The sequence below is a fragment of the Myotis daubentonii genome, chromosome 9 (assembly GCF_963259705.1).
Source record: "Myotis daubentonii chromosome 9, mMyoDau2.1, whole genome shotgun sequence".
NCBI lineage: Eukaryota > Metazoa > Chordata > Mammalia > Chiroptera > Vespertilionidae > Myotis > Myotis daubentonii.
The window spans coordinates 71,869,286-71,895,415 of NC_081848.1; the positions used below are offsets into that span (position 1 = coordinate 71,869,286).

Genomic DNA, 26,130 nt, shown 5'->3' on the forward strand with positions numbered 1-26,130 from the left:
ACATACTTAGAGATGCCAGTTGCCTTACCATGGAATTTCTGAAATTAACATATTTTAAAGTTTCCTATTTACTTAATATCTGACTGAAGGTACATACGTAATCAAATGACAGGCTTATGCTGAATATTTGTCATTTTCTCTTTTGTGTTCAGAGTCTAATTTAAGCCTTCACACTATAATACATTTATAGTAAGTGTATTATTTTGTCAACGTAAAAAGGAGTTCTTTTTTTTATTATAAGGAGCTCATAAAAAATCTAAACAGACCAAACAAACAAACAAACTAACAAATAAGAGATCATGGACCAAAACCACAAACAACTAAAAAATATGAAACAATGGCTAATTGGCAGGTGAAATGATGTAAAACTTAACAAAAAAATAGAAATGAAAAAGATACAAGTTTCTTTTCAAAAACTGGCAAAGAATGCCCAGCCAGTGTGGTTCAGTGGTTGAGCATCGATCTATGAACCAGGAGGTCACGATTCCCGGGAAGGGCGCATGCCCAAGTTGCAGACTCTATCCCCAGTAGGGGACATGCAGGAGGCAGCTGACCAATGATTCTCTTTCATCATTAATGTTTCTATCTCTCCCTCTCCCTTCCTCTCTGAAATTAATAAAAAATATATATTTAAAAAACAAAAACCAATTGGTAAGTATTAAAAAGAATGCCAATACTGACTAGACTGTATATTAAGTTCAGATATTAACTGTAGAAATGTTAGGTTAGTACAGTCTAGTATTTCTGTGGGACAATTTGACAACATGTATATAAAAGGCCTTAAGAATGTGATAACCCTTCGGCCCCACAACTCCACTATTAGCAATTTGTCCTATGAGAATAGTTAAGTCTTAACTATACAGATGTGTAAAAATAAAAATCCAAAAGAATATATTATAAAACAGTAATTATCTCTAAGTTTTTAAATTATAATTTTTGCTTCACAGATTGATAGATTTTTAAATATAATCTCACTTTTTACAAGCACCAATTATTTTATTTTCAAAGTTGTTATTTTTAAGATTAAAACTAAGTATAATTCTATATTAATCAGCCTATATATTCTACTTCAAAGGAATGTATGATTTTTCAAGTGATATAACTAAAGACTTGAGCACTATGTGCAGTCAGTTGAATTGTTCTTTCACAATTGACTTATATCTTGGGATTGAGCCTCTTTTTCGATAGATAACCTTTTGAGAAAAATTTCCTTCAAATAATCAGATACTTTGATTTTTATCTAATTTTCAGACTTTATATTGTAAACTGGAACAAAAAGATTAATTAAAATTCTACATGAATTTCTCAAAACATCAGGATAAGCAGAATATTTCACACATATTAAGAGAGAAAAATAAATCATTAAGAAAAATCTTGTCCTGACCGGTTTGGCTCAGTGGGTAGAGCGTCGGCCTATGGACTCAAGGGTCCCAGGTTCGATTCTGGTTAGGGGCATGTACCTTGGTTGCGGGCACATCCCCAGGGGGGAGTGTGCAGGAGGCAGCTGAATCGATGTTTCTCTCTCATCAATGTTTCTAACTCTCTATCCCTCTCCCCTCTTCTCTGTGGGAAGTCAATAAAATATATTAAAAAAAAACAAACAAAAGAAAAATCTTTCTGTAAGATTTCTTATAAAATCTCTCCCCAAATTTATAAATGTTAAAATATCACTGTTAATTACACCCTCCTTCTTTGGAACACTTTTTTTCTCTTGTCTCTTAGGATCATATTCTTCCGGACACCCTTTTTAGTCTCTTTTGAAATTCCAGACTCATACCGGTATTTCAAAATCAACACGGTCAAAACAGAACTCTATCTTCTCTTCTCTCACCCCCACCCTGCTCCTCCTTCAAGTTGTTCAAGCCAAAAATTGAGAAATTATCCTTGATTCCTCTTTTTCTCTCATTCCCCATTCTAATTCATCAGATTCTAAACTTTCAAACCATTTCCTGAAATAGTTCCTTCATTCCCAAAACTAACCATTCTAGTCTAAACCATCTTCATATCTCTCTTGAACTACTGAAGGATATTTTAAATCCTAGGCCAGTTTCCCTTATTACTCATCAAGTTCTGGGAATGCAATGTTTTACATTATCTTCAGAAAAACAAGATGAAGATGGTAACTTAGCAACAAAAATAATCATATATATAATATCTAATGTATCTGAATAATCATATAAATATACAATGTATGTGAATAAATTGTATGTATATAAATGTGCAATTATACATTTTACTTAATACCACTATAATAATGCTGAGGAACGAGCCTACATTTTAATGTACTCTGGGCATAGAGATTCCCACAAGTTATCCTGATTGTTACATTTAAATTCTTGAGTCCTGTTGCACAATTCCCTGTTTCATTTTTTAAAGTAGATGTTCCCTTAAAAGAAAAAATTAAAAGAATATTTTATTGTTGGTGGTGATTCTTTTTCATGTTCAGAGAATAATGATCATTTATGTATTATGTGGAGATATAGCAAAGACTCTAACGTTAAATTTTCTTTCACATTCAAAATACATACTCAAACCTATAAGCTCTGTTGCTTATATTATATATAATTTTCTTTTATGAATTAGCTTAAATACATCTTTTTAGCATTCCTTCCTGGGTAATGGCACTGGATTACTAATGTTTTTCTTTAGCTTTAAACTTTAGTTTCTATTAATGGAACCTCAATTTAAAACCACTCTCTATAGAAACAAGCTCAGCAGGTGTTTCCTGAGAGTAAAATATCTCCTGTTCACAGAGAGTTTCCTGGCTCTTTAAGTCAGTGATGACTTACCTTCTGTAGGCCTTCATGAATGAGGTGACCTATGTCATCTATATTCCTTCCTAATCGTTTAGATAAATATGTGAAGATTGGATCTTCTTTAGGTAATAGTGGTGCAGAAAGATTAACTCTCTCTTGTACACCCTGAAAAAGAACAAAAATTGAAAAAGGAGATTATAAAAGACTACAATTCGGTATCTAATAACATTTATTTTTGAAGGAATTTTAGAAAATACAAGATGTTTGTAAAATTATAAAGCTACGTGAAAGGAAAAGAAAAAGAGTATTTATAAACAAGAGACTAAATTTGTAAAAATGTACTAAAAAAAGTCCCACAGCTCTCTACTTACTCGCAAGTGCTGGAAAGCATGTATACTATATGGAAGTTCTAGAATTTTAGTGCAATCAGGTTGCTCAGGGTCTGGAGGGACAGGAGATTCTGTATCTATATAATCTTCAGGGCTAAAATCAAGAAGCAAGAAGCAATAAATAAAAGGTGAAGAAATGTCCAATTTTTCCCTAATTGAACTATATTCTCAAAACATCTGAACTTTACAACCAGTATTACTCAACATTCATAACTTTTTCCAGTGTTGTTAGAGTCAAACATTTTGGGAGTTCAAGTTAAAGGAGATAAATCAAGAGTGAGAGAGAAAATAGGCTGGTAAGAGAATGTTAAGATCAGGGACTTTTTAAAAACTAATATAACACTGCTAAATTCTTTCTGGAAATATCAAATCAATTTACATTTCTGTTGATAGACTGTCCATATTTTTACCAGTTTGATAGATGAAAACTATCTAAATGTTTTAATTTGTACGTACTTTATCATTACTGAGAAATATGTCTTCTACATGCTTATTAGTCATTTGTATTTCTCTTGCTATACATTGTTCAATTTACTGCTGTGGTATTAAATATCTTCAGTAGTATGTACTTTGAACTTTCAAATTTCAATAAACTTATCTGTGGTTGAAGCTCATTCTCATTGAGAAAGAATTTATTGATTTGAGAAAGATCTGTTTAAGAAAACATACTTTGGGGGGAGGAAAGAAAATATCTTTACCTGATGTCTTTGCTCTCCAAAGTTATGTATGTGCCATCATACAGATCCAGGTCCCCTAAGGGCACCTTGGCTTTGATGCAGTCTGGATCTTCTTTATTATGCCTTTGTTCCAGTCCTGTGTCTCTGTCCTCATTCTCTTCTATGTGAATTTTTTGAGCAACTAATTGCTTCTGTTGAGAAGAAAGTTAACACAATGGATTTTTCTAATATTTCCGTCTAGATTCCACGTAGGAGAAAGGAGAATTTAATGTACTGAAGAAGCTTGAGAATCCTTTACAAAGGAAGACAAGGATTTTGAATATGCCCTCAATTAATTTAGTTGACATCAATAGGCTTCTCTAGACAGGTGAGAATAGCACTGAGATTTGGGGGCTATTTTTTGCCAATACAAAATTGACTAATGTACTACAAAAAATGTAGACTGTCTTAACTAATCAATCATTAATGAGACTAAATATATTTTCAATATGTGGATGCTTAACCACTGAGCTACACGGGCCAGGTCAGAATAATCTTTTAAAACAAAAAATAAAATACTAAATTGACAGGAAACCAATTATATTGAAAAATAAATTACATGGTGGTTTGATTAGACTCCTACTTTGGCAAAACAACTTGAAAGATGTCAATAGTCTTAAGTTTTTTAATGTTTGACCATAAATTTCCCAACAGGATTTTAATATATTCAGTTTCTTTTACCTTCTCCTGAACATGACAAAAGAGTCTAACATGCTTTAACTAATGACTAACCATGCCCCAAACCGACAACATATTGTTAATTTTATTTAGTTTTATCTTTTAAAACACAAACACAAAAAATATTTAAATAAAGTTTAGCAACTTTTCCATCAATGTTTTTACTGACCATTCAGATGTAGCTTTTACTGGATTTACTTCTCTTCTTGCAAAAGTATACCTTTAATTTTATTTAAGTGAGTAAACTCTGTCTTTGTATGTCAGAAAACATCTTTGCTTTGTTCTCATTCTTGAATGATAGTTTAAAAAAATATAAAATTCTAGTTTGACTGATTTTCTCTTAACAGTCTGAAATTATTCATTCCTCCATTTTCTTCGGATATTGAAGAAGTCTACCTAGTTATCACTACTTTGCATATAAATTGTATTATCTAGTCTCATGGCCTTTAAGTCTGCATGTCAATGATAAACAAAGTTACATCTCTCCTGTCACACCTTTACTTCAGAGTCCACACTTGAAGAACCAACTCCCTACCCGACGTCTCCACTTAGATGTCTAATAGGTACCACAAACTTAACATACCAAAGCCAGACTATCATGATTTCCATAAACTCCCCAATCCTACACATCCTGTGGTCTTCTCTACCTCAGCTATCATCAATCCATCCTTTCAATCTCCTGGATCAAAAACCCTCGAGTCATTCTTCACCCCTCATCATCTATCTCCCCCCAACCACTCCATGACCACCTCTTCTCTCTAACAGTTTTGGTTCTATCCAGTTCTCAAGTCCAGAAACAGATCTTATAATTTTGGTTTGGAGTTTCTACCTCAAAGTAATATTCTGCCCTAAAATGGGTTTCAGGAAATTGAAGATGCAATTATTTAGCCATTGGATGGTTTAGTTTTTTTTTGATCATCGGGTTTTGTCTTGTCTTCCCCAGACTCTTTTCATGAACATATGCTCCATCCCAGTCCTCAAGCAGTAAGCCTGATTCTCTTCATCTTGCATGGAATATTGCCAGTTCTCTTAACTCCTCAGAAATGATCTACCACACACCATAGGGTGCTCCTGGCCTTGGAAACCTGCAGGTTTGTAGCTTTAGGCACTTTCCCAACTTAGTGTGTCTGTTCCATTTCTGGTCCATGGAGATGTTTATGTTACATTTAGGCCTGGCACCATTTTATTTTGATTTCCACTTTATGTTTTATCAGCTATTGCTGTGTATATGAAGCAAAAGGAGTGTATTAAGTATAAACTCAATACACTACCTTAACCAATAATTAGTGGACTCAACATTTCTCATTTGTATTTTCATTGATGTGGTGAATGGCATTCCCCCCTGTATATACTCTAATTTAAGGCTCTTTCTCTTTATATTATGTCATAACTGGAGGCCAGGTGCACAAAAATTTGTACTCTCAGGGGGGTCCCTCAGCCTGGCCTGCGCCCTCTTGCAGTCTGGGACCCCTTGGGGGATGTCCACCTGCCAGCTTAGGCCTGCTCCTCGGGGGATTGGGCCTAAGCCGTAGTCGGACATCCTTAGCGCTGCTGAGAATGCAGGAGAGTCTATTGCCACCGTTGTGCTCACAGCAGTCAGCCTGGCTTGTGGCGAGCAGAGCTCCCCCTGTGGTCAGTGCGCGTCATAGCAGCCGGTTGTTCCCAGTCATTCCGCAGTTAGGGTCAATTTGCATATTACCCTTTTATTATATAGGATAACCCCTAAAAAATGGGATAGCATTAAACATATACAATGTGCCTATGCATCTGAAAATAAAAAGTATTTTCTGTACCACTGCATCTTTTGAACACTGTTTTTTAAAGACAGATCAAGCTTCCAAGCATGAAGCCTGATAAATATACCTATTGGCAAGCTCAGAGAAGGCCTAGATGGCAGTCCTGCAAACTCCAAAATCTAAAGTAACCACAAGGATGGTCTGAAATTAAACTTGAACTAAAAGCAGTTATGGTGGGTTGTCAACTCCTAGGCTGACATCTTCCCTGACAAGGTCAATCTTTACCTTAACTGAGCTTATTGTGCTTTTGCATCTATGATAACATGTTGAAATGTCAGGGTAACTTGTAACTTCCCTTTTTTCCGGACCCCTCAGGGCACAGCCAAATGTTCTGGGTGCCGGGACTGATACCACAAATTCCTTCATTGTTATTATCATGTTAATTGTTGACTGTTAACTATCCTGTGCCCACCGAAGTAAAAAGAATTATGTGTCTATCATTTTACTCTTTATCCAATCCCAGAGGTTCCCCCCTTTTGTTTTCTCCTGCCTCTCTAATCTATCAACAATGGATTTCCCATAATCTACCTACGTTTCCTCCTTTGATTAAAATGTATAAAAATAGGTTAAAAAAAACACGCCATTCTCTGGAGCACTATCTCAATCCTTTGAGATTCTGCTTCCCAGCACTTGTTGACAGCTTGGCTCAAAAAAACTCACAAAAATTCTTTACAGGTTTGAATGTTTCTACATTCACAATACAGTAACTCCTGTGAAATGCAACAAGTTTCAGCTGCATATCGCATGCCCACTTGCCTCACCTCCAATTCTTTGAGGTAGTTAACTGTTGTTTCTTGTCTCATTAATATGACTAAGTCATGGGGATGCTTCAAGTTCATTGGTGAATCCACCTGCAAAAAAAGCAAGCAATAAATAAATAAAGCTCAGACATTGTTAACACAATAAAGTTTCCTTTAATATGTTCTAAATTATTGTTCAATCCCCATTATAACTAGTGTTAGGTACTCAATAAAACTCAAGGGGTATTTAAAAAGTGATCATATATAAATTTCAGCAAGGAGAATGACAGGTTCAAAAGCTGTCCTTGAACTTCTACTTGAAAGAGCAAGCTTCTGAAGTGAATATTCTGACTTGACTGGTTATATGAGAAATATTCAACATGAGAAGTATTTGGCAATGAATGATAAATTCCTTAAAAGGTATTTCACACCTGTAATAACAAAAAGGGATTGTCTTGTCTTGATGATCACATTCCATATCTGAACAGATTTGGAAGCAATAAAAGGAAAGTACTAAAAGGACCAGATTTTTTTCCTCTTTTTTTTTTTATGTTTTCTTTATTCTTTTTTTTTCCTCACGAAAAATGATTTTAAATATAATGTTACATGCAGTAAACACCAATTATTCAAGAAAAATGATCTTAAATATAATATTACATGTAATAAACATTGATATTTCAAGAAAAAAGGATTTTAAGTATAATAATATTACCAAAACTATACTAATATAGTCTATCACAAAAATGTAGGAAATATTAAAAATCTGCAAATAACAGGATTACTTCTATTATATTCTAAAATATTATTTTTTCTCCCTCTGGCTCTATTTTTTTTTCCCTTTCTTTATTAAGGTATTACATGTGTCCATATCCCCCATTGCCCCTCCCACCCCTCCACCCCTGGCTCATGCCCTCACCCCCATGGTGTTTGTTAGGCTTATGTGCATGCATACAAGTCCTTTGGTTTATCTTCCCCCCTTACCCCCACTCTCCCCTACCTTCCCTCTGAGGTTTGAGCATCTAATCAATGCTTCTCTGGTTCTGGCTCTATTTTTGTTCATCAGTTTACATTGTTCATTATATTCCACAAATGAGTGAGATCATGTGATATTTATCTTTCTCTGACTGGCTTATTTCACTTAACATGATGCTCTCCAGGTCCACCCATACTGTGGCAAATGGTAAGAGGTGCTTTTTTTTTTTTTTTTTTTTTTTTTTACTACAGCGTAGTATTCCATTGTGTAGATGTACCACAGTTTTCTAATCCATTCATCTGCTGATGGACACTTCAGCTGTTTCCAAATCTTAGCTATGGTAAATTGTGCTGCTATGAACATAGGAGTGCATATATCCTTTCTGATTGGTATTTCTGATTTCTTTGGATATATTCCTAGAAGTGGGATCACAGGGTCAAATGGGAATTCCATTTTTAATTTCTTGAGGAAACACCATACTGTTTTCCACAGTGGCTGCACCAGTCTTCATTCCTGCACCAGCAGTGTAAGAGGAGGTTTCTTTTTCTCCACATCCTCACCAGCACTTGTCGTTTGTTGATCTGTTTATGACAGCCATTCTGACAGGTGTGAGATGGTACCTCATTGTTGTTTGATTTGCATCTCTAGGAAGATTAGTGACTTTGAGCATGTTTCATATGTCTCTTGGCCTTCTGTATGTCCTCTTTCAAAAAGTGTCTATTTAGGTCCTTTGCCCATTTTTTTTATTGGACTGTTAATCTTCCTTTTGTTAAGTTGTATGAGTAGGACCAAGTTTTGAAAATGATTTATAGAAGCCAAAAATGAAAAATATAATCTTGAGATTTAGTATTTATAACTTAGGTTCTCTAGATCACAAACAAGCGACTATATCATTGAAGATGTAGGAAAATGAACTCTCATATGTTGATAGCAGGCTTATAAATTTATTCTTATTTGAAGAGTTATTTGACAACATAATCAAAATGTTATAAGTACATACCCTTTGGGCTGGAAATATAAACTCTAGGAAACTATCCTATAGTCACTCTTAAACAAGTAGGCAGACATATATACAAGGATGCTCACTATAAGACCTTAGCAGGAAAAAACAAAACAAAAACCTAATCCATCAGTAAGGAAATAGGGAAATCCATTATCCAAGGGAATGGGATATAGAAAGCTAGACCTACTGTCCTGGAAAAATGTTCACAATGTATAGTTAACTAAAAACAATAAAGAATAAGTGTACTATGATTTTTTAAAGAAATTATGTGTATATTTTTATAGATACAGATGTATACATGTCTGTGTATGCACAAACTAAATCGGCTTATAGTGGTGTCTTTTGGGAAGTGGGATAAAAAGGAGAGATGTATTCATGCTTTTACTTTACATACACATATTTATTTTTAAATTGTTGGGAATGTACACATAACACTTTTAAAATAAGGAAAAATAATTCACATCCATTTATATACATCTTTTGAATTTCAGAAAAATCTAAGACACTGACTGTCCTTGGTACCTAAGGGATAAAATGAAGTTCATGCTATCTCGCATTGTTGGGTTGCCAAATTATACACCAGCCCTTCAGGAAGTTCCATTCTGAGAAGAAACTATTTTTTTATAACCTCTAAGAAATTGACATCTGCTCAACTAATTGATTTGGAGCTAACTTTTTACCTGCAGAAGATTGCCTTGCTTAAACCTTGGTAAATATCAGAGCCCATTAAAAATTATTTTAAAAAGAGGGGATAAGAACAACATAAAATAAGGTTGGCTTTAATTATATATACAAAAACAACTGGACAATGTTGAGTGACTACAATAAAACTTACCTGCCTTTGCTCATTAAACCATCTTGGAGAGGCCAGAAGAAAAAGAAATGCTAGTCCCAAGTAACTTCCACTCATACTTTCATTGCAATGATCTGAACTACATAATTACTATTATCTAGTTACATAATTATCACCTCTCCTGGTCTTGCTTTTAAGATGAAATCCCTTCACTGCTACCTGGCCTTCCCACTATATTGGAATTTACATTAAAACTTTTCTGAATTTTTGCCTTCTGAGGCAAATTCTTTGGCCCCCTTAATAAAAATTTTGCCTTATACTGGAAAAAAGAAAAACTTTTCTGAATTTAAAAGGCACTAAAAATGTAATAGCAATGCCTATACATGGCCACCTGAGCTATAAATCTATATCAAATAATCACGCCTACCAAAGGCCTACAAGCAAAATGTTGTTTATCTCAATAAGAGGTGGAAATTTTTGCTTCTCTTTTCAATAGTAGTTGAACAAATTCCCAATAGGCATATAATGAAAGCTACTATAATAAATTGAATTTGGACCAATTTAAAATTCAAAGCCCATCAATCTTCTTTACAATATGATATATTTGTGATGTTATAGCATACCAAAATTTTTATAGGAGAAAATGTAAAAGCTACAGCCAGTGGCTAAGAGTACAAAAGAGCTGTATATAAGAAAGCCAAAGAAAGTCTGCTTACTTTGCAACTTTATCTATTTCTCAAGAGGTGGCTATTTAGTATGTGACTTTATATAAAGTATTTTTCAGTGAGGATTTTTTTAGAAAAAAATATTGGAGGAATGAGAGTGAAAGTGGGAATATGACAGTCCTATTCCAAAATACTTAACCAGTCTGATTACCTGGTATTTGGAGAATTGTAAGAGGAATAAAAGAATGAGATAAATGAAGGTTTACATTAGAGAACTAAATGCAGGGGTGGGGAATGTCTGGCCCTTCCAACGCATCTGGGGTGAGTTAATTGTTTGACCAAAATACAGTAGGCTAATTTTTAGCTGATAATTTTGTATGGCCGGAGAATGATGTTATAAATACCCAAATGGCCTTTGGCAGAAAAAAGTTTCCCCATCCACGATTTAAAGTATAATCTTAGTTTTAGATTAAAAAGATACTAGATAACCAGGGCTTTATATATTTGAATAGCATGGGTTTGGCCAACATTCAAATATAAGGAAATACTTTTCATTTCCTTGAAGCTTTTAGTTCAACAAGATACAGCAGCTAGAGGAGGTATAAAGTGATCTGCAGAAGGAAGGGAGTCCACTGACAGCTGTGTTTCTCTTTTTACATGGCAGCAAATGGCATGGACCTTCGCCAGATAAGGGTTAGCAGTAAATGATTTATAGCCTGACATATATTTTTATTGAGATATCGTCGAGTTCTTAAATTGTAAGACATGATAATTATCCTTGGCAAATGCCAATCAGCTCGAATTTCTCTCCTTTCAAACACCCCTCCTTCTTAGAAGATTACAAATACCACACCATCCACTCAGCCAGGCCCACTATGAGTCAATATTCAGAACCTATGTCCTCTTATTTTATACAAATAGTGAAAAGGAATGGTAATATCCTTTAAATCCAGCTGACATTTCATATATCATATTTCGAGAATGGTAGTTTCTAGTTGGTGGACTCTGGATGATTACGAACCCAGTGAAATGCTATCTCTCTGACTCCACTTGTTCAAGCCTGTGTTGTTCTCATGGCCTTATGGCTCCTGCTTTAGACAAGCTAATATTTAGAGGAATTCTGTGTGGGGCTTGAATTTTTACAAAAATAGCCCCTCCCATTTTCCCTTCTCTTGACATAAAAGAAGCCTGAATCTTGTACTTTCTTAAAATGGATTTGAGGAACTACCAGGGCCCCCATCTTCTCGGTTGGTGCCTTCTTGGTCAATAAACCTTTCCTTACTCCAAACTCTGATGTTTTTCATTTTGGCATTCTGAAGCTTCCAGCAAAGGGACTTTGGAGGGTTACAATTATTCTTTTCTTGTGTTTTCTGACTTTTTCTACAGGGAACACATATTACTTAAATATATAAAGTAGTTCCTTTTTTTTTTTTTTAAAGTGGTATCTACGGGTCATCTTGTTAAAAGGAATCTTTAGAGCACTATGCAACATGTATTTATTAAAAATTTATTTTTATTGATGACAGTATACAGATATTCCCTTCCCCACCCCACTGACTCCCTCTAGGCCTTCCCTGCACAACTGTCTGTGCATGAGCTATGCACATCTATAATAATAAAAGCATAATATGCTAATTAGATTGGATGTCCTTCTGGACGACCTTCCGGACAAAGCTGGGGCTGCAAGGAAAGCCCGGGTCCCGGGTGCCGGGGGAAGTAAGGCGTACCCTTGCATGAATTTCATGCATCGGGCCTCTAATATGCATATAAGTTCATTGATTAATCACAAGTGTAAGCTCAGGTCTGAGGAACAATTTTGTAGCTTTTCCTTGTATATTTATAAAGAAAAAGTTTCTCTCACAGATGTGGGGGCCAGGCAAAACACTTCAAAAAGGCAATATCTATTGTATTTTCTTGTTCCTTCATCAAATTTTTATCCTGATCTTAAATCTAGGTCATTGCCATTTTCAACTAATCATTCAAGGAGCCCTCACCTTTGTGACCCCCACCATACTAATATAATAAAAGCCTAATATGCAAATTGTCCCCTCATCCAAGAGTTCGACCAGGAGTTCAACCAGGGGGCAGGGCCGGCCGGCCAACTGCAGGAAGGGTGGCCCCGGCTGGCAGCTTTTGGGGACCCTGCCCATGAATGAATTTTGTGCATTGGGCCTCTAGTACTAATATAGTGGCAAGGAGGTGAGTTTTAGAGGGACGGGATGAGGGAGGCAGAAGAGTCTGCCCACTTTGCATGCACCTTCTTCCAGGTCTAGAGAAGTGCAAGTTCACAAAATAACAGTCAGCCTCAGCCCTTGAGAGGGAAGTACACAGGCTCCTGCCTATAATTGTCAAAACTTTAATATTAATATGAACAGGTCTTTCACTAGAAATACTTACTTGTATAAGATCAATAAAACACTATTATTATAAACTGTGTGGGTTTCGGAAATATTTTTTTAAAGATGACATTTTTGCTTCTAGAGTACTTGTCCAGTATTTTAGTGAGAAATTAAAAGCCAGTCTCAATTTTGTTAGCTACCAAGTTATCAAAACTAAATATAAACTTTAAATAAACAAAAATATTGAATCCTGACCATCTTTTTATGGCCTTATATCCCTAGTTTTAAAAGTCTTACCCTCAATTAGATGTTACCTTTTTATTTGCATAGTTCCTGGAAGACACAGTTGTACTTGCTTAAAGTCACATGAAATAATCTAGGTATTTGAAGTATATTACCTCTCTCTATATAAAAGCCTAAGCAACTGTTATAACGGGTCAACCGAACAACTGGTTGACCGGACGCTATGATGTGCACTGACCACCACAGGGCAGACACTCAACACAGGAGCTGCTCCCTGGTGGTCAGTGCGCTCCCACAGCCAACCTCCTGTGGCTGGCCAGCCTCCTGCGGTCCATCCCCCCGGCCATCCCGTTTGACCCTGATCGGGACTGGGCAAGATTGCCCCAATCGGCCCTGATCCCTGGCCAGGCTGAGGGACCCCATCCATGCACAAATTCGCGCACTTGGCCTCTAGTATAGCTATAATCTGGATTTGGTATGTAGTGTTGCAGCCAATTTTGTAAGAATATTCATGTCAAATAAACACCATTTTCCTAACTGACAGTCAAATTAATTTTTCAATTTAAACATGAACAACTTCTAATAAAAGTACCTTTAGCCTACATTTTCTGATTTATGTAAGTAACCAAGAACTATACAAAAAAAAATGAATGAGGGGTCCCAGGTTCGATTCCGGTCAAGGGCATGTACCTGGGTTGCGGGCACATCCCCAGCGGGAGATGTGCAGGAGGCAGCTGATCGATGTTTCTCTCCCATCGATGTTTCTAACTCTCTCTCTCTCTCCCTTCCTCTCTGTAAAAAATCAATAAAATATATTTAAAAAAAAATGAATGAAGTAGACAATTTACAATTTTCAAGGAAAGAGAATGAAACGCTGAATCAAGACAGAAGAGTCATGGATATTTATCATTCCAATAGTTACAATATTCTTGTAAATATCTACAGAAATAATGTAGCCAAACAGTTAGAATTGTTTTATATGTAACTCAGAAGTGATTCTCATTCCAGCAGCAAATATTTATGAAACACAGACTAATGGTCTAATAAATATCCATGTCCCAATCCCCCAAAGCTCTGAATATGTTAGGTTACATGGCAAAAGGAAATTAAGGTAACTGATAGAGTTAAGGTGGATATTCAGATTACCTTAATTAAGACAGAGAGTATAACCTGGATCATCCAGGTGAGCCCAATGTAATCACAGGGTCCTTAAAAGTAGAATAGCTCTGTCAACTATAATTTTAAAAATGAAAAAATATTTAAAAATAAATAAAAGTAGTCAGCTCTATAACAACAACAAAGTGGAACAGGGTAGTCAAAGAGAGAGATGTGATTAAGGGGAAATGGTCAGAGATGCAATGTTGCTGGCTTTGAAGATGTAATACAAAGGGACCAAGAGAGAGTGCCCTTCTAGTTACTAAATGGGATGCTGTCTGATTTATGAATCACATAATAAAACCAACTAGATCTTCACATTCACTCAGTTGAATTTTGTTAACAGATTTGGTGACAGCTTCAGAAGCAAGTGAACTGATGGTACTCTGGGGCAATGAGAGGCACAGGCGCAGCTCCCACAAACACCATTTTGAGTTCACTGTCTTTCAGTATCCTCGGGATGCTGGCATACCCATTTCCCCCTCAATAAGATGGGCATAGCTGGTGGTATATTCAGGGAAGTGGCCCAATATGCTCCGAAAGAAGGCTGTACTAGATCTGCTACCAGTGGTCATCTCAGATGCTTCCCCAACACCTCTGGCAAAAAGAGAATAAGGAGAATTGAGAAATCAAAACTATCCTTGGGCCCAGGATATGCCTGCTATCTCTTTCCATATTTCCTTAACCTAATTCCTCGCTGAATTGGGCAAAGAAACCCACAACATTGATGGTGTAGTTTACTAGCTGGCCCCTTGAGCCCAGAAATTTTAAAAACTGTGTTATAAACTTTCACTAAAACGTTTAACTAAAAAAAAATTGCATGAACATCCACAAGTAGACTAAAAGGCAGAAAAGATCGAGGTTCATACACATAGTATACATACAAAAGAAAAAATTATCTTACTATCATTTTTGCTTATCAAGTATATTGAACTATAAATAAACTTCAGCCACAACAGTAAGAAAAAAGGAAAAAACATAATAAGCACCTTGGAGCAAATTCTGCCAGGGCAAATATTTAGACACTGCTTATTCTTGGTTCAGTATAAAGAGGCTGCCCTAGCTGGTTTGGCTCAGTGGATAGAGCATCGGCTCGCAGACTAAAGGGTTCTGGGTTCAATTCTGGTCAAGGACATATACCTCGGTTGCAGGCTCAATCCCCAGCCCTGGTTGGGGCATGTGAGGGAGGCAACCAATCGATGTGTCTCTCTCACATCAACGTCCCTCTCTCTCCTCTCTACCTCACCCTTCCAGTCTCTCTAAAAATCAATGGAAAAATATATTCAGGTGAGCATTAACAAACAAACAAACAAACAACAAAAAAGAGGCTGACTTTGCCTTTGAAATAAAGATAAACAATATCAATTGCTTGAGCACTTGAAATACTAATTTCCTATGAAACCCCTCTCTTTCCCTTCATTGGGAACTTGCTAACAAATCTCAAATAATCAATCTCCTGAATAGAATTCCCATTTTCCCAGAAGTATCCCATAAGTGAATGTAATTCTTCTTTGTGTCAATGCCACTGGCTTTTACAATTTAACTAACTTCTGTACACTTTTATTAAAAGTAATGATTGATGTTGGCAAACCATTGCACCATCTTTGTTCCTGTTATTTGTTATTTTTGTTTGTTTAGGTTTGGTGATGTTTAAAATAATATCAGAACACACCATTAAACATTTCCCCTATTTAAAATATCAAAGCACCCCATTAGATATTTCCTCTGTTTCATGATCTGAAAAAAAGGGGGGGGAGGCAAGAGGCAAGGAATGTGGGTGGCAACTAGAAAAGGCAAGGAAATGGTTTCTCCCCTAGAACCTCCTGTAAGATATATACTGCTTCTGTCCCCTTAGGTATAGTGAAATACAAGTTGGACTTCTCACACACAGAACTGTAAAATAATAAATTTGTGTTGTTTTAAATCACTCAACTAGTGATTTTTAACAGCAGCATTAGAAAACTAATATAAGCACCTACTAAGTACCAGAAATAATACTGGACATAATGGAGATTAATAAAAAATATGACAGTTTAGCCCTGACCTGTTTGGCTCAGTGGATGGAGCGTCAGCCTGTGGACTCAAGGGTCCCGGGTTCGATTCCAGTCAAGGGCATGTACCTTGGTTGCGGGCACATCCCCAGTAGGGGGTTTGCAGGAGGCAGCTGATCGATGTTTCTCTCTCATCGATGTTTCTAACTCTCTATCCCTCTCCCTTCCTCTCTGTAAAAAATCAATAAAATATATTAAAAAAATATATGACAGTTTAAAAGCTTTTAGTTAGATGGGTGCTGCATTGTATCTTCCTAAAATACATACACTGAAGCCCTAACCCCCAAAGTGATAACTGGAGAATGGGCCTAGGGAGGTAATTCAGTTTAGATGAGGTCATGAGGTTGGGCTCTGCAGGATGGGATTAGTGACCTTTTAAGAGGAGACACCAGAGAGCTTACTTTCTCTTTCTCTCTGCCCTGTGAGAGCAAGAATGCAGCTATCTGCAAGCCAGAAAGAGAGCCTCCCCAGAATCTGACCCTGGTGATCTTCAAAACTGTGAGAAAATAAACTTCTGTTGCTTAAGCCACCCAGTTGACAGTATTTTGTTACAGCACCCCAAGCTGAGGCAGATGTGTTAACCAAATATTGGAAAAGTGACACTAAAATCAGTGCCAGAAATGGAATCTTAGTAATTTTATTATTACTCAGGTGACAGTAAACTCAACAGCCAGGAAATTACCTGCTGTTCAAGCTAGAAAATATTGCTCTAAAAAAGACATAATTGAATAAAGTTTAACTTGATTACTCATCAAAACATTGGTTGTATCAACTGTGGGCAGAGAGTTGGGGGGAACCTCCAGCTTGACTGCAATCCCAACAAGTGTGAAATAAGCATTAATGACAAAGGTTTAATTTTTCTATGAAGATAAAACCAAACTGAAGGTTCCTTTTGTCCAGACTTCTACTTATGGCTCCAACACTTTAGTGAAGCGTAATGGATGGAATAATGGTTTTTCACTAGAACTGGATTATGAACAAATGTTTTATATAGTCCAAACACTGTTGGGTATTTTCAAACACTCCTGATGCAGTCCCTTAGGAGGACAAGTGGGCAATACTTAAGAAAATGAAATATAATGCATTCTTACAACCAGGAAATTTCATTTCAAAGAATTTATCTTACAGACAGACATACTCAATAGATTCATGAAGCACACAAAGATATATGTATGACCATGTTCACACTGGGAAAACCTGGAAACAATCTAAATGTCCCTCATTAAGGAACTGGTTAAATAAGTCACAGAATATCTATACAACTGAATACTATACAGCCTTAAGGTAGAAGGGGTTAGCTTTTTATTTCTGACATGGACAGATGTTTAAGTCTTATTAAGTGAATGAAAGATAACGGTGAGACATAATGTTTCCAGCTGTGTGTTTAAAACAAATCTGCATGTATATATGTGTGTGTGTGTTTGCAAATGAAAAGGAACTTTTTGGAAGACTGCACAACTAATTCTGTGATTGCTTCCCGGAAGGTTTGTGAGTAGTTACAAAACTTTCACTTTTCATTTTATAACATGCTAAGTAGCTTGAAAAAAAAAAAACTTGAACAATGAGCATGTATTTTATAATTTTAAGTTCAATTATAAAATTGAAAAAATTATTTAATTTTAGTATTTGTGTTACAAATAAAACTACACAATTTTCGTTATTGTTAGTATCAATGTTTAGCACTGCAGCAAAGAAAACAGAGTTTAGACTCAAATCTGGGCTTAAGTTCACATTCTGCTACTGTTTACCTGCATGGCCTTTGGCAAGGTATTTAACCACACTCAGCCTAAATTTCTTTACTCATAAGAGATCAATACCCACGTTTTCTGGGTCTGTATGAGAATAAAAATGAGATAATAGGAAAATACTTGGTAAAGTGTTCAGTGAAATATAGGCATTAAATTGTTTTATTACAACAAAAGTTTCCTGTTGAAATCCCAAATTACAGTCACTTCCATGTATGACTGTTTCAAATACAAACTCTATGAAGGCAGGGGCAGTACCTCCCTCACCGCTGTCTTCCAAGTACTTAACAAAGAAATCACTCAAACGGGTGTAGAATGTGTGCGCTAAGCCAGCCAAGTGCTAATGGGCACACAAAAAGCACTCAGCAAATACCTGCTCAAATAAAAACGTTCCTGACTCCATTTGGCCATCTTTGGCAGGTACTCCACTCCCTTGAGTTTTACTAAAGATTAATTACCCATCTCAACTCCCCACTCAAGTGGAAAAGACTGACCATTAGGCTCCCTCTTGGCAGTCACCTGATTTTAATTAACAAATAACTAAGTGCCTCAGAGGGAAAGTGAGGACTGAAGAGGTTAGTAAAAAATGCATGAGTGAGTTCTTTTCTAAAGTTAGATTCACGAACTAGTTACTACTTGACTAAACAAATGTGGGAGGCACAGTATGATCTGTCCAGTGTGAACGTCCAGTAGTATGTCTTGAAAGCAAATATATACTTAGGCTTATATAAAATTGTCATGACCTTATAAACTTTGTTTTGTTTGTTGTTAATCCTCACCTGAGGATATTTTTTCCACTGCTTTTAAGAGAGTGTGGAAGGGGGGAGGGAGCAGGAGAATGAGAAAAACATTGATGTGAGAGACACATCCACTGGTTGCCTTCCACATGTGCCCCCACCTGGGGGTGGGGAGTGAACTCACAACTGAGGTACCTGTTCTTGACTGGATATCTGAACCTGTAACCCTTCAGTGTGTGGGCTGTTGCTCTATCCACTGAGCATACCAGCCAGGGCTAAATTTTTAATAAATCTTTCTTTTGTACATGTTTATATTAAAGAAGTTCCTTAATATTAAGTAACTCACCTAAATTTACATATGCAATTAATTTAATAATGCCACAACCTAAAATATGAGTTATTTGAGCATATCATAAAAGGTATGTTAAGGAGGTAGTATATCCAAATACTCAACAGGAAAGGAGGTTATCTGAGACACGGTTTTACAACACTGGTTCCGATACCAGGTTTTTAGAGAAGTCTTAAGTTGCCTACACCTTTTATTCATAACAGAGAGAACGAAAGAATTGGTTTATCCCCATTAAAGTAAACATACTTTCCCTCCTCCAGATTACTAACATGATGGTGGCTCTTCAGTAGGCGGAGATGATGTGCAAGAGCTATTACAGGTGTAAGTAATTGCTTGCACACAGACATGCACATTCTCTTCCTTTCACTTAATCAGCATTTCCTGAACTTATACCACATGTCAGTCATTGTTTTAGGCCCTGCGTTATGTTCTTATAGAAAACAAGCAATGAAATATTTATTACAATATAGTTCCAGTGGAGCTAAGTGTAGATGTTCGGTAGGCAGTTGGATATGTGAGTCTGGAGTTCAGGGAGAGGCTGCAGGTATGATTTGGGAGTCCTTGGAATAATCATGGTATTTTATGCCATGAGACTGCATAGGATCATCTGGTGAGCACAGGTATAGAGGGAAGAGAAGGGGCGCACCCACATTTAAGGCTCATGAAGAAAAGAGGAATTCTGCAGAAGAGAATGGAAAGTCATGGCCAGGGATTTAGAAGGAAAATCAGGTGTAGGTCCTGGAAGCCATGTAAGAAAATAGTGCAATAAGGTCTGAGGACAAATACTGGCTTTCTAAGAGGTTGAGCTAAGCTGACTCAGAACTGAGCACTGAATTTGGCGACATGCAAGGCCCCGTGCATCTTGACAGGAAATGCGAGGATGAAGAGACCTAGGCAAAGACAGGGAAGAGCTGTGCACAGTGACTCTTTGGAGGTGTCTGGCTAAAAAAGAGCCACTCTACTGCTTTTGCCATCGTGGAGTACAGCCGAGGTACCGGTCCTATTCACACCCTGCTCCCTACATTTTGGGATGCAAAGCTGTTCTCATTTTTGATCTGACGGGATGGCAAGGCCTCTTATTCCTCCCCGTCAAACTGCCTTCTGTTCACTTCCACCACTGCTTCTGAGCTGCAACTGCTGAGCCCCACGGCTGATCCTGACCCTCCTCAACAGTGCAGCTGCCATTTCTCATCTATCTGCCTCTGCCCCTTCCAATTCCTTTTTCCTGCTTTTCTTGTTTGTTACTATTTTATTGTCTCTTATTGCTTCTCCATACTTCACGATGTCTGAGCAATAAAGGTGACTTTTTGGACATATCGGTGACGGAGTGGATGACTTCCCTTGCACACACAACCTGATCACAGTAGACAGGAAGAGTAATCTCTGAAATTGTGGCTCTTCTCACCTGTGTACAGCACCTTTTCTGAAGGCCAAGTGCTGATTCTGGGACACCTGAGGCTTCCTTTAGGCTGGTCTCCAGGTGACTAGCACATGAATGAGCATGGTAAGGCTTCATTCAGACAATGGTAAATTCCTAAAAGGCAGGAACCTCTTCTCTCCTTTCCTTACATCATCCACTCAACAGAAACTAGCCCACGGGATTAAGCAGCGTGAGAGATGATGGAGTTGCAGAGAAGGTGATATAGCCACTCCCTTCATGGAGCAGGTAGGCTAATAGTCGAATAGAATGGGTGGAGGTGGAAGGACTTCATTTTATTACTTTATTTTTTTTAAAGCTTTATTTACTTATTACTTTTTAGTTAATCCTCACCCGGTGATATTTTTCCATTGATTTTTTAGAGAGAATGGGAGGGAGAGGGAGAGACAGAGAGAAACTTCGATTGGTTGCCTCCTGCATGAATCCCAACCAGGGCCAGGGAACCTGAAACCAAGGTACGTGCCCTTGACCGGAACTGAATCCAGGACCCTTCAATCCACGGGCCGACACTCTATCCAATGAGCCAAATTGGCTAGGGCCATTTTATTCCTTCAAATGCTCCCAAGATGTTAGATATTTGTTTTTATAATGCCCTGCTTTACTTTTCTAATTCAAATTTTCATTACTGAATTACAGTAATGATAGTGGCTATGGGAAGAAGATATAATTAGAAAGTAAAACTGAAAGATGTTGGTAAGGATTAAGGGAGGGAGAAATTAAAAGAGACAATTAGATTTCTGACATAGACAACTGTGTGGATGGTGAATGGTAGTGTCTTTCATTACATTTGGGAAAATAGAACATGATACAGGTGTCGGGGTAAAATAAGTTGAGATTTGATCATATGAAGTTTGAAATACCTAGAGGACATTCACATGGAATTAAAAGCTAATATAAAGGTCTTGAATCTATAACTCTGGAGAAAAAAAACCTGAATTGCAAAAAGAAATATGGAGATTCACAGCATATATACAGTAACTTAAGTCCTAAGAAGGGATGAGATTGACCAGGTATATGTAAAAAGTAAAAAGAGAAGGCTTAGGACAGAAGTTGAAGGAAGAGCAATGTAAAAAACTGAATTTCCCAGAATGATCTGTGATCCATCTGCATTATAATCTCCTGAGGAGTTTGATTAAAAATGTAGAATCCTTGGCTCCACCACCAACCTCCTGAATGAGACCCTCTGAATGGCCCAGGAGTCTGCATTTCAGGCAAGAACCAGATTATTTTTGTGCGAAGTAAAATTTGAGAACCACTGATCTAAAAGATAAGTGGAGTAAGAAGAGCAAAACAAACAAAAAAGTTAAAAAAGAGCTGTACTTTGCTCACTGCTAAAGAAAAATGAGACTGTTGTGTCACAGTAGCCAATGGAAAAAAGCTGACAAAAAAAAAAGTAAGCAGCCAATAAATACTTGTTCAATAAATAATTGGGGAAAATATTTAAAGTTATAGTTCATCTCTGTCAATTTCCAAGTTCCTATTACTACTCTGCAGTATAAATAAAAGTAATACTTGGTTAATTTATAAGGAGAAAAATAATAGTGGGAAATATCTAAAAATAGTGGGTTGAATAAGAATCACTTTGATGCCAAAGTATAGGACAAACTGCAAAGGTTTATCAGGTGCCTAGCAAGTTAGTGAATAACCACCATGACCTCTCAGGTACAAGTAAATCCCTGAAGTGTATAAACAAGGAAACAGTACTCCATGGCAAAAAGATGGGTTCAGTTTTGAAAAGCTGTGAAATAAAGCTGTCAGCTTAATGGTACTATATCCATGTTCTCTCTCAGATTAACCAAATTACTTAACATCTGCCCAAAATTAAGCCACTCCTTCACTTATAAGCTATTAGAAACCAACAGATGAAGATTTAGTCTGTCCAAGTAAATCTGATAGCTTTTCTTTAGCCATAGCTACTGAAATAGTTGCTTATCAAACGAATCTTGGCCAAGGCTGCTAGGCTTCAGGGCATCATTTTGTCAGAAACCTTGTTTGTTCTGAGTAGTTAAAAGGATCTGCACTCCTAACACATCTACTTGATAAATAGGAGGGAAAATGATTAAGTGACCCTCAAATTAATTCACACCTATTTGGGAGCCTCCCTGTCCACCTACCCCCAATTTGAAGTCACCACAAAACATGCTGCAGAGGTAAAGCAAACTGGAAAAGGGAAGATATTTACTTCATTATTCCTATTTTTGCTTTTGTTTTTATTCCTTCATTTGTAGGTGTTACCAGAAAGGGATGGGCACTTCAAACTTACTGATTACAAAGTGCTCACTTGTATGCTACTGCAGATAAATACATTTTTACTGATTGTTACAACTAAATACCATTCATTAGTTGTGTGACTTGGGGTGACTTTCTCGTCTAAGAGTTATATGATATATTCTTAAATAATTTTTCCAAATCTAAAATTCTATCATTCTAAGATTACAGGAGAGGGAAACAGTAGCCAAGAAGATAAATATTATAATGTTATAAGAGAGCTGAAAAATATAATACTCTATTTACTTAAAATTTTAGAGCAATGAATCCAGTGCTAGCTAATAGTACAACTTCTTGACTCAATAGGCTGCAACAAACAAACTTGTAACATTTCAAGAATCCATCTATTAGAACAGGAAACAATTCCCTCCCCACCCCACCCCCATAAATGATGTAATATATAGTAGCTAGGCTCTCAAGCTAATCTACAAATTTATTTAATCTCCAATGCAAGTGAGTTGCTAGACACTTTTAAAAATATATATTTATTGATTTCAGAGAGAAAGGGAGAGACAGAAACATCAATGATGAGAATCATTGATCAGCTGCCTTCTGCACGCCCCACACTGGGGATCGAGCCAACAACCTGGGCATATGCCCTGAATGAGAACTGAACTGTGAACTCCAGGTTCATAGGTGGACACTCAACCACTGAGTCATGCTGGCTGGGTGCTAGACACTTTTGATAAAAACAGAAAACAGATGTTGCTACACTAGTAATTAAGCAAAAAGAACATAAAAATGAAACAAAAAAATGTTTATCTTGAAGCCTCTTCTTCACAATGAAGTCAACCAAAAGATCCATTGGCCTGATTACACAAGGGTGGATCCTCCTAGGGACTAAATTATAACAGTCCACTGCTCAAATCCATGGACTCCAAGTTAAGGACCCTGCTCAAATAACTTTAGAGGGCCTGGTCTTCAGGTTCGGGGACACTAATGGTTCAGAAGTATTCCAAAGCCAAAGCTGGGAGAAAAACACAGAACTGGAGAAGATAAGGAAGGAAGGAGCCTTTTTTAGATATCCCCTGACCCCAGGGGGAAATGAACTTAGTGACTGGAGCATTCTCTTCACATCCCAGCTCCTGGATTTCCTGGACAATGCTCCTGGGAGTTCAGTGGTGGCTCAGTAAACAAGGAGCCTCAAAGCACTACAGACATGCTTCCTCGCTGGAGCAGGGGCTGTGGAAAGAACAATTTCCTGAGCTGCCATGCCAACTCATAGACACTTGCTACTGCCAGAAGCAGCCCCAGCTTTGACTATGAGGAGGCTGCGGAGGAATGTCTGCTTCCTGGCTCTGAGTCCCCATTTCAACCCCTTTACAGATCTAGGGCTTCCAATCTATATGCATGTTCACGAGTCTGCAGTCTGAGCTTGTGGGTGCCTATCTTTATCATCTGCTAAGGCTAGAAATAGAAAAAACAAATGAATCTTCTCCTGGGAAGGACTACTTACTATATTTTAAACTTTATAATGATGGAAAATGTCTCTTTAAAACTATACTTGGGCAACTCTGATTTTTAATTCATAAGTACTTCTCCACATTCACTATGAAAACAATGACCTATTATATCTAATTTAAATAGGTTTAAATATCAGGTGAAGAGTTTCAAAAGGTATTAGTCACTCTAGTTTTCTAAGATCTGTTATTTCAATTTGCCCTTGGCCTTTTCCCTGATATTAGGAAACTTTAAAATTGAAAGCATACTCAGATAGTATAACCAAAAACAAGAAACAAGGAACGTGGCATGTCATGTAGGACACAATATATATAGTGAGCTTTTAATTATGTTTCTGAACGTATGCATAGCTCTGCAGTATACTCAAATCTACATTCTGACGGGATCTTGCGATTCTTTAACAAGTATCCAAATGTGATAATTAATCACAATTATAACGGAAGTCTGGATTTTGCCTGCATTCAAATTATTGCTGAAAGGGCAGCATGGGTAATGCACACACGGCTATCAGAGTGGAACTTAGAAGCTGACCATGATATCCAACTCTTTATACCTGCAGCCTCTTCCTCTGATTAAATCCAACTTTCCTTCCCTAGCCTCCTATTGTTACAACATAGTCACCAAGTTTATTTCTTCTAGTATAAATTTTTATGATTTCTGGAATCTAAGTATATGTTGTGTAGCAAAACATTGGAAAATTTACTGAAAAGGATCATTTAAAAAGGCATGTAGTCAAGAACCTGGCTTTCCTAACTTTAAGCCTAATAACTTACTGCAGTGGTGACTTGGCCGAGATCCAGAAAATTCTTTAGACTTCTCCCTTTCTGATGCAACCCATACCTTTCCCCACTAAAACATACACATCGATGTGCAAAACGAAGGAATTTGTTTAGAAAATAAAAACCAAACCAGATTCTACTTTCCCATTGCCATGTTTAGCATAAAAGTGATACATTTCTACCAGCTTTGCCTTTTCAGATGGGCTACTTTCTCAGCTGAGTGGCAGGACACCAAAATGGGAAGGAGAAATCAATGTCATGGAGTATAAATAGCTGTGGCCAAAGACAATACTGAAGAAGAGCCAATAGGAGAAGGGATCCCCAAATCGCAGCACCAGCGAGTTAATTCCCTGTCTCCCTTCATGAGGGCCTCAGGGAAACCATCATCGGGAAATCACGTAAAGATTTCCAATCTTTCCTTAGAGATGAACGTGCAGTGTTTTCTAGGGTTTCTGAAGTACCTATTTCTTAAGCCTCAGCTGGCATGGCCATGCAAAGGAAATTCTTTTCTAGTGTAAAGAGGTAGGTAAAGAGGAAACGCCACCCAATAGGAAGTCAATCTTTTCTCAGATACGCTGCAAACCACGCACCAATACCAACGCTGATTTCTAAATGTTTCAACTCATTCATTAGGCTTGAGATGAAATGTGCATCCCATGGCAAATCTCAACGTGAACCACACTCCACACAAAAGTAAACCTTGCGCTGCGTTCCTACCACCGTGCATCACACACCGCTCCAAAGTCCAGTCGTTTCACACCACGGTTAGTGCATTTGACATCAGCGGGCTAAACTGCACGGGGCTCACACTTCACTTTCTAACTGTTCGCTGAACTTTGCAGAATCGCTTGCAAAAGTGTTGAAATTCATTCAAGTTCACCAAGATTCTGTAGCGCGCTCAACACACACACACACACACACACACACACACACACACACACGGACTCTTGGGGCATCAATCAGCATCCACCAAAGGCCGGCAACCATAAAGTTATGTAAGAAAAGCAGGAATTAGTTCGGGCACAGGACTCCAGGAAATGGCATATCCTCCTTGCG

General features: G+C 37.3%; 1 protein-coding gene across 3 annotated transcripts in view; it reads right to left on the reverse strand.

Annotated features, from left to right (window-relative positions):
- Nucleotides 1-26,130, reverse strand: part of TTC17 (tetratricopeptide repeat domain 17) — an 86,561-nt gene that overhangs the window by 59,578 nt on the left and 853 nt on the right. For all 3 annotated transcript variants that reach the window (XM_059709608.1, XM_059709609.1, XM_059709607.1), the window contains exons 2-5: nucleotides 7,097-7,186; nucleotides 3,844-4,013; nucleotides 3,128-3,239; nucleotides 2,790-2,921 (exon numbers count right to left, since the gene is read on the reverse strand). In XM_059709608.1, coding sequence (XP_059565591.1) covers nucleotides 2,790-2,921; nucleotides 3,128-3,239; nucleotides 3,844-4,013; nucleotides 7,097-7,186 — 504 coding nt within the window. The remainder of the gene's footprint in view (nucleotides 1-2,789; nucleotides 2,922-3,127; nucleotides 3,240-3,843; nucleotides 4,014-7,096; nucleotides 7,187-26,130) is intronic.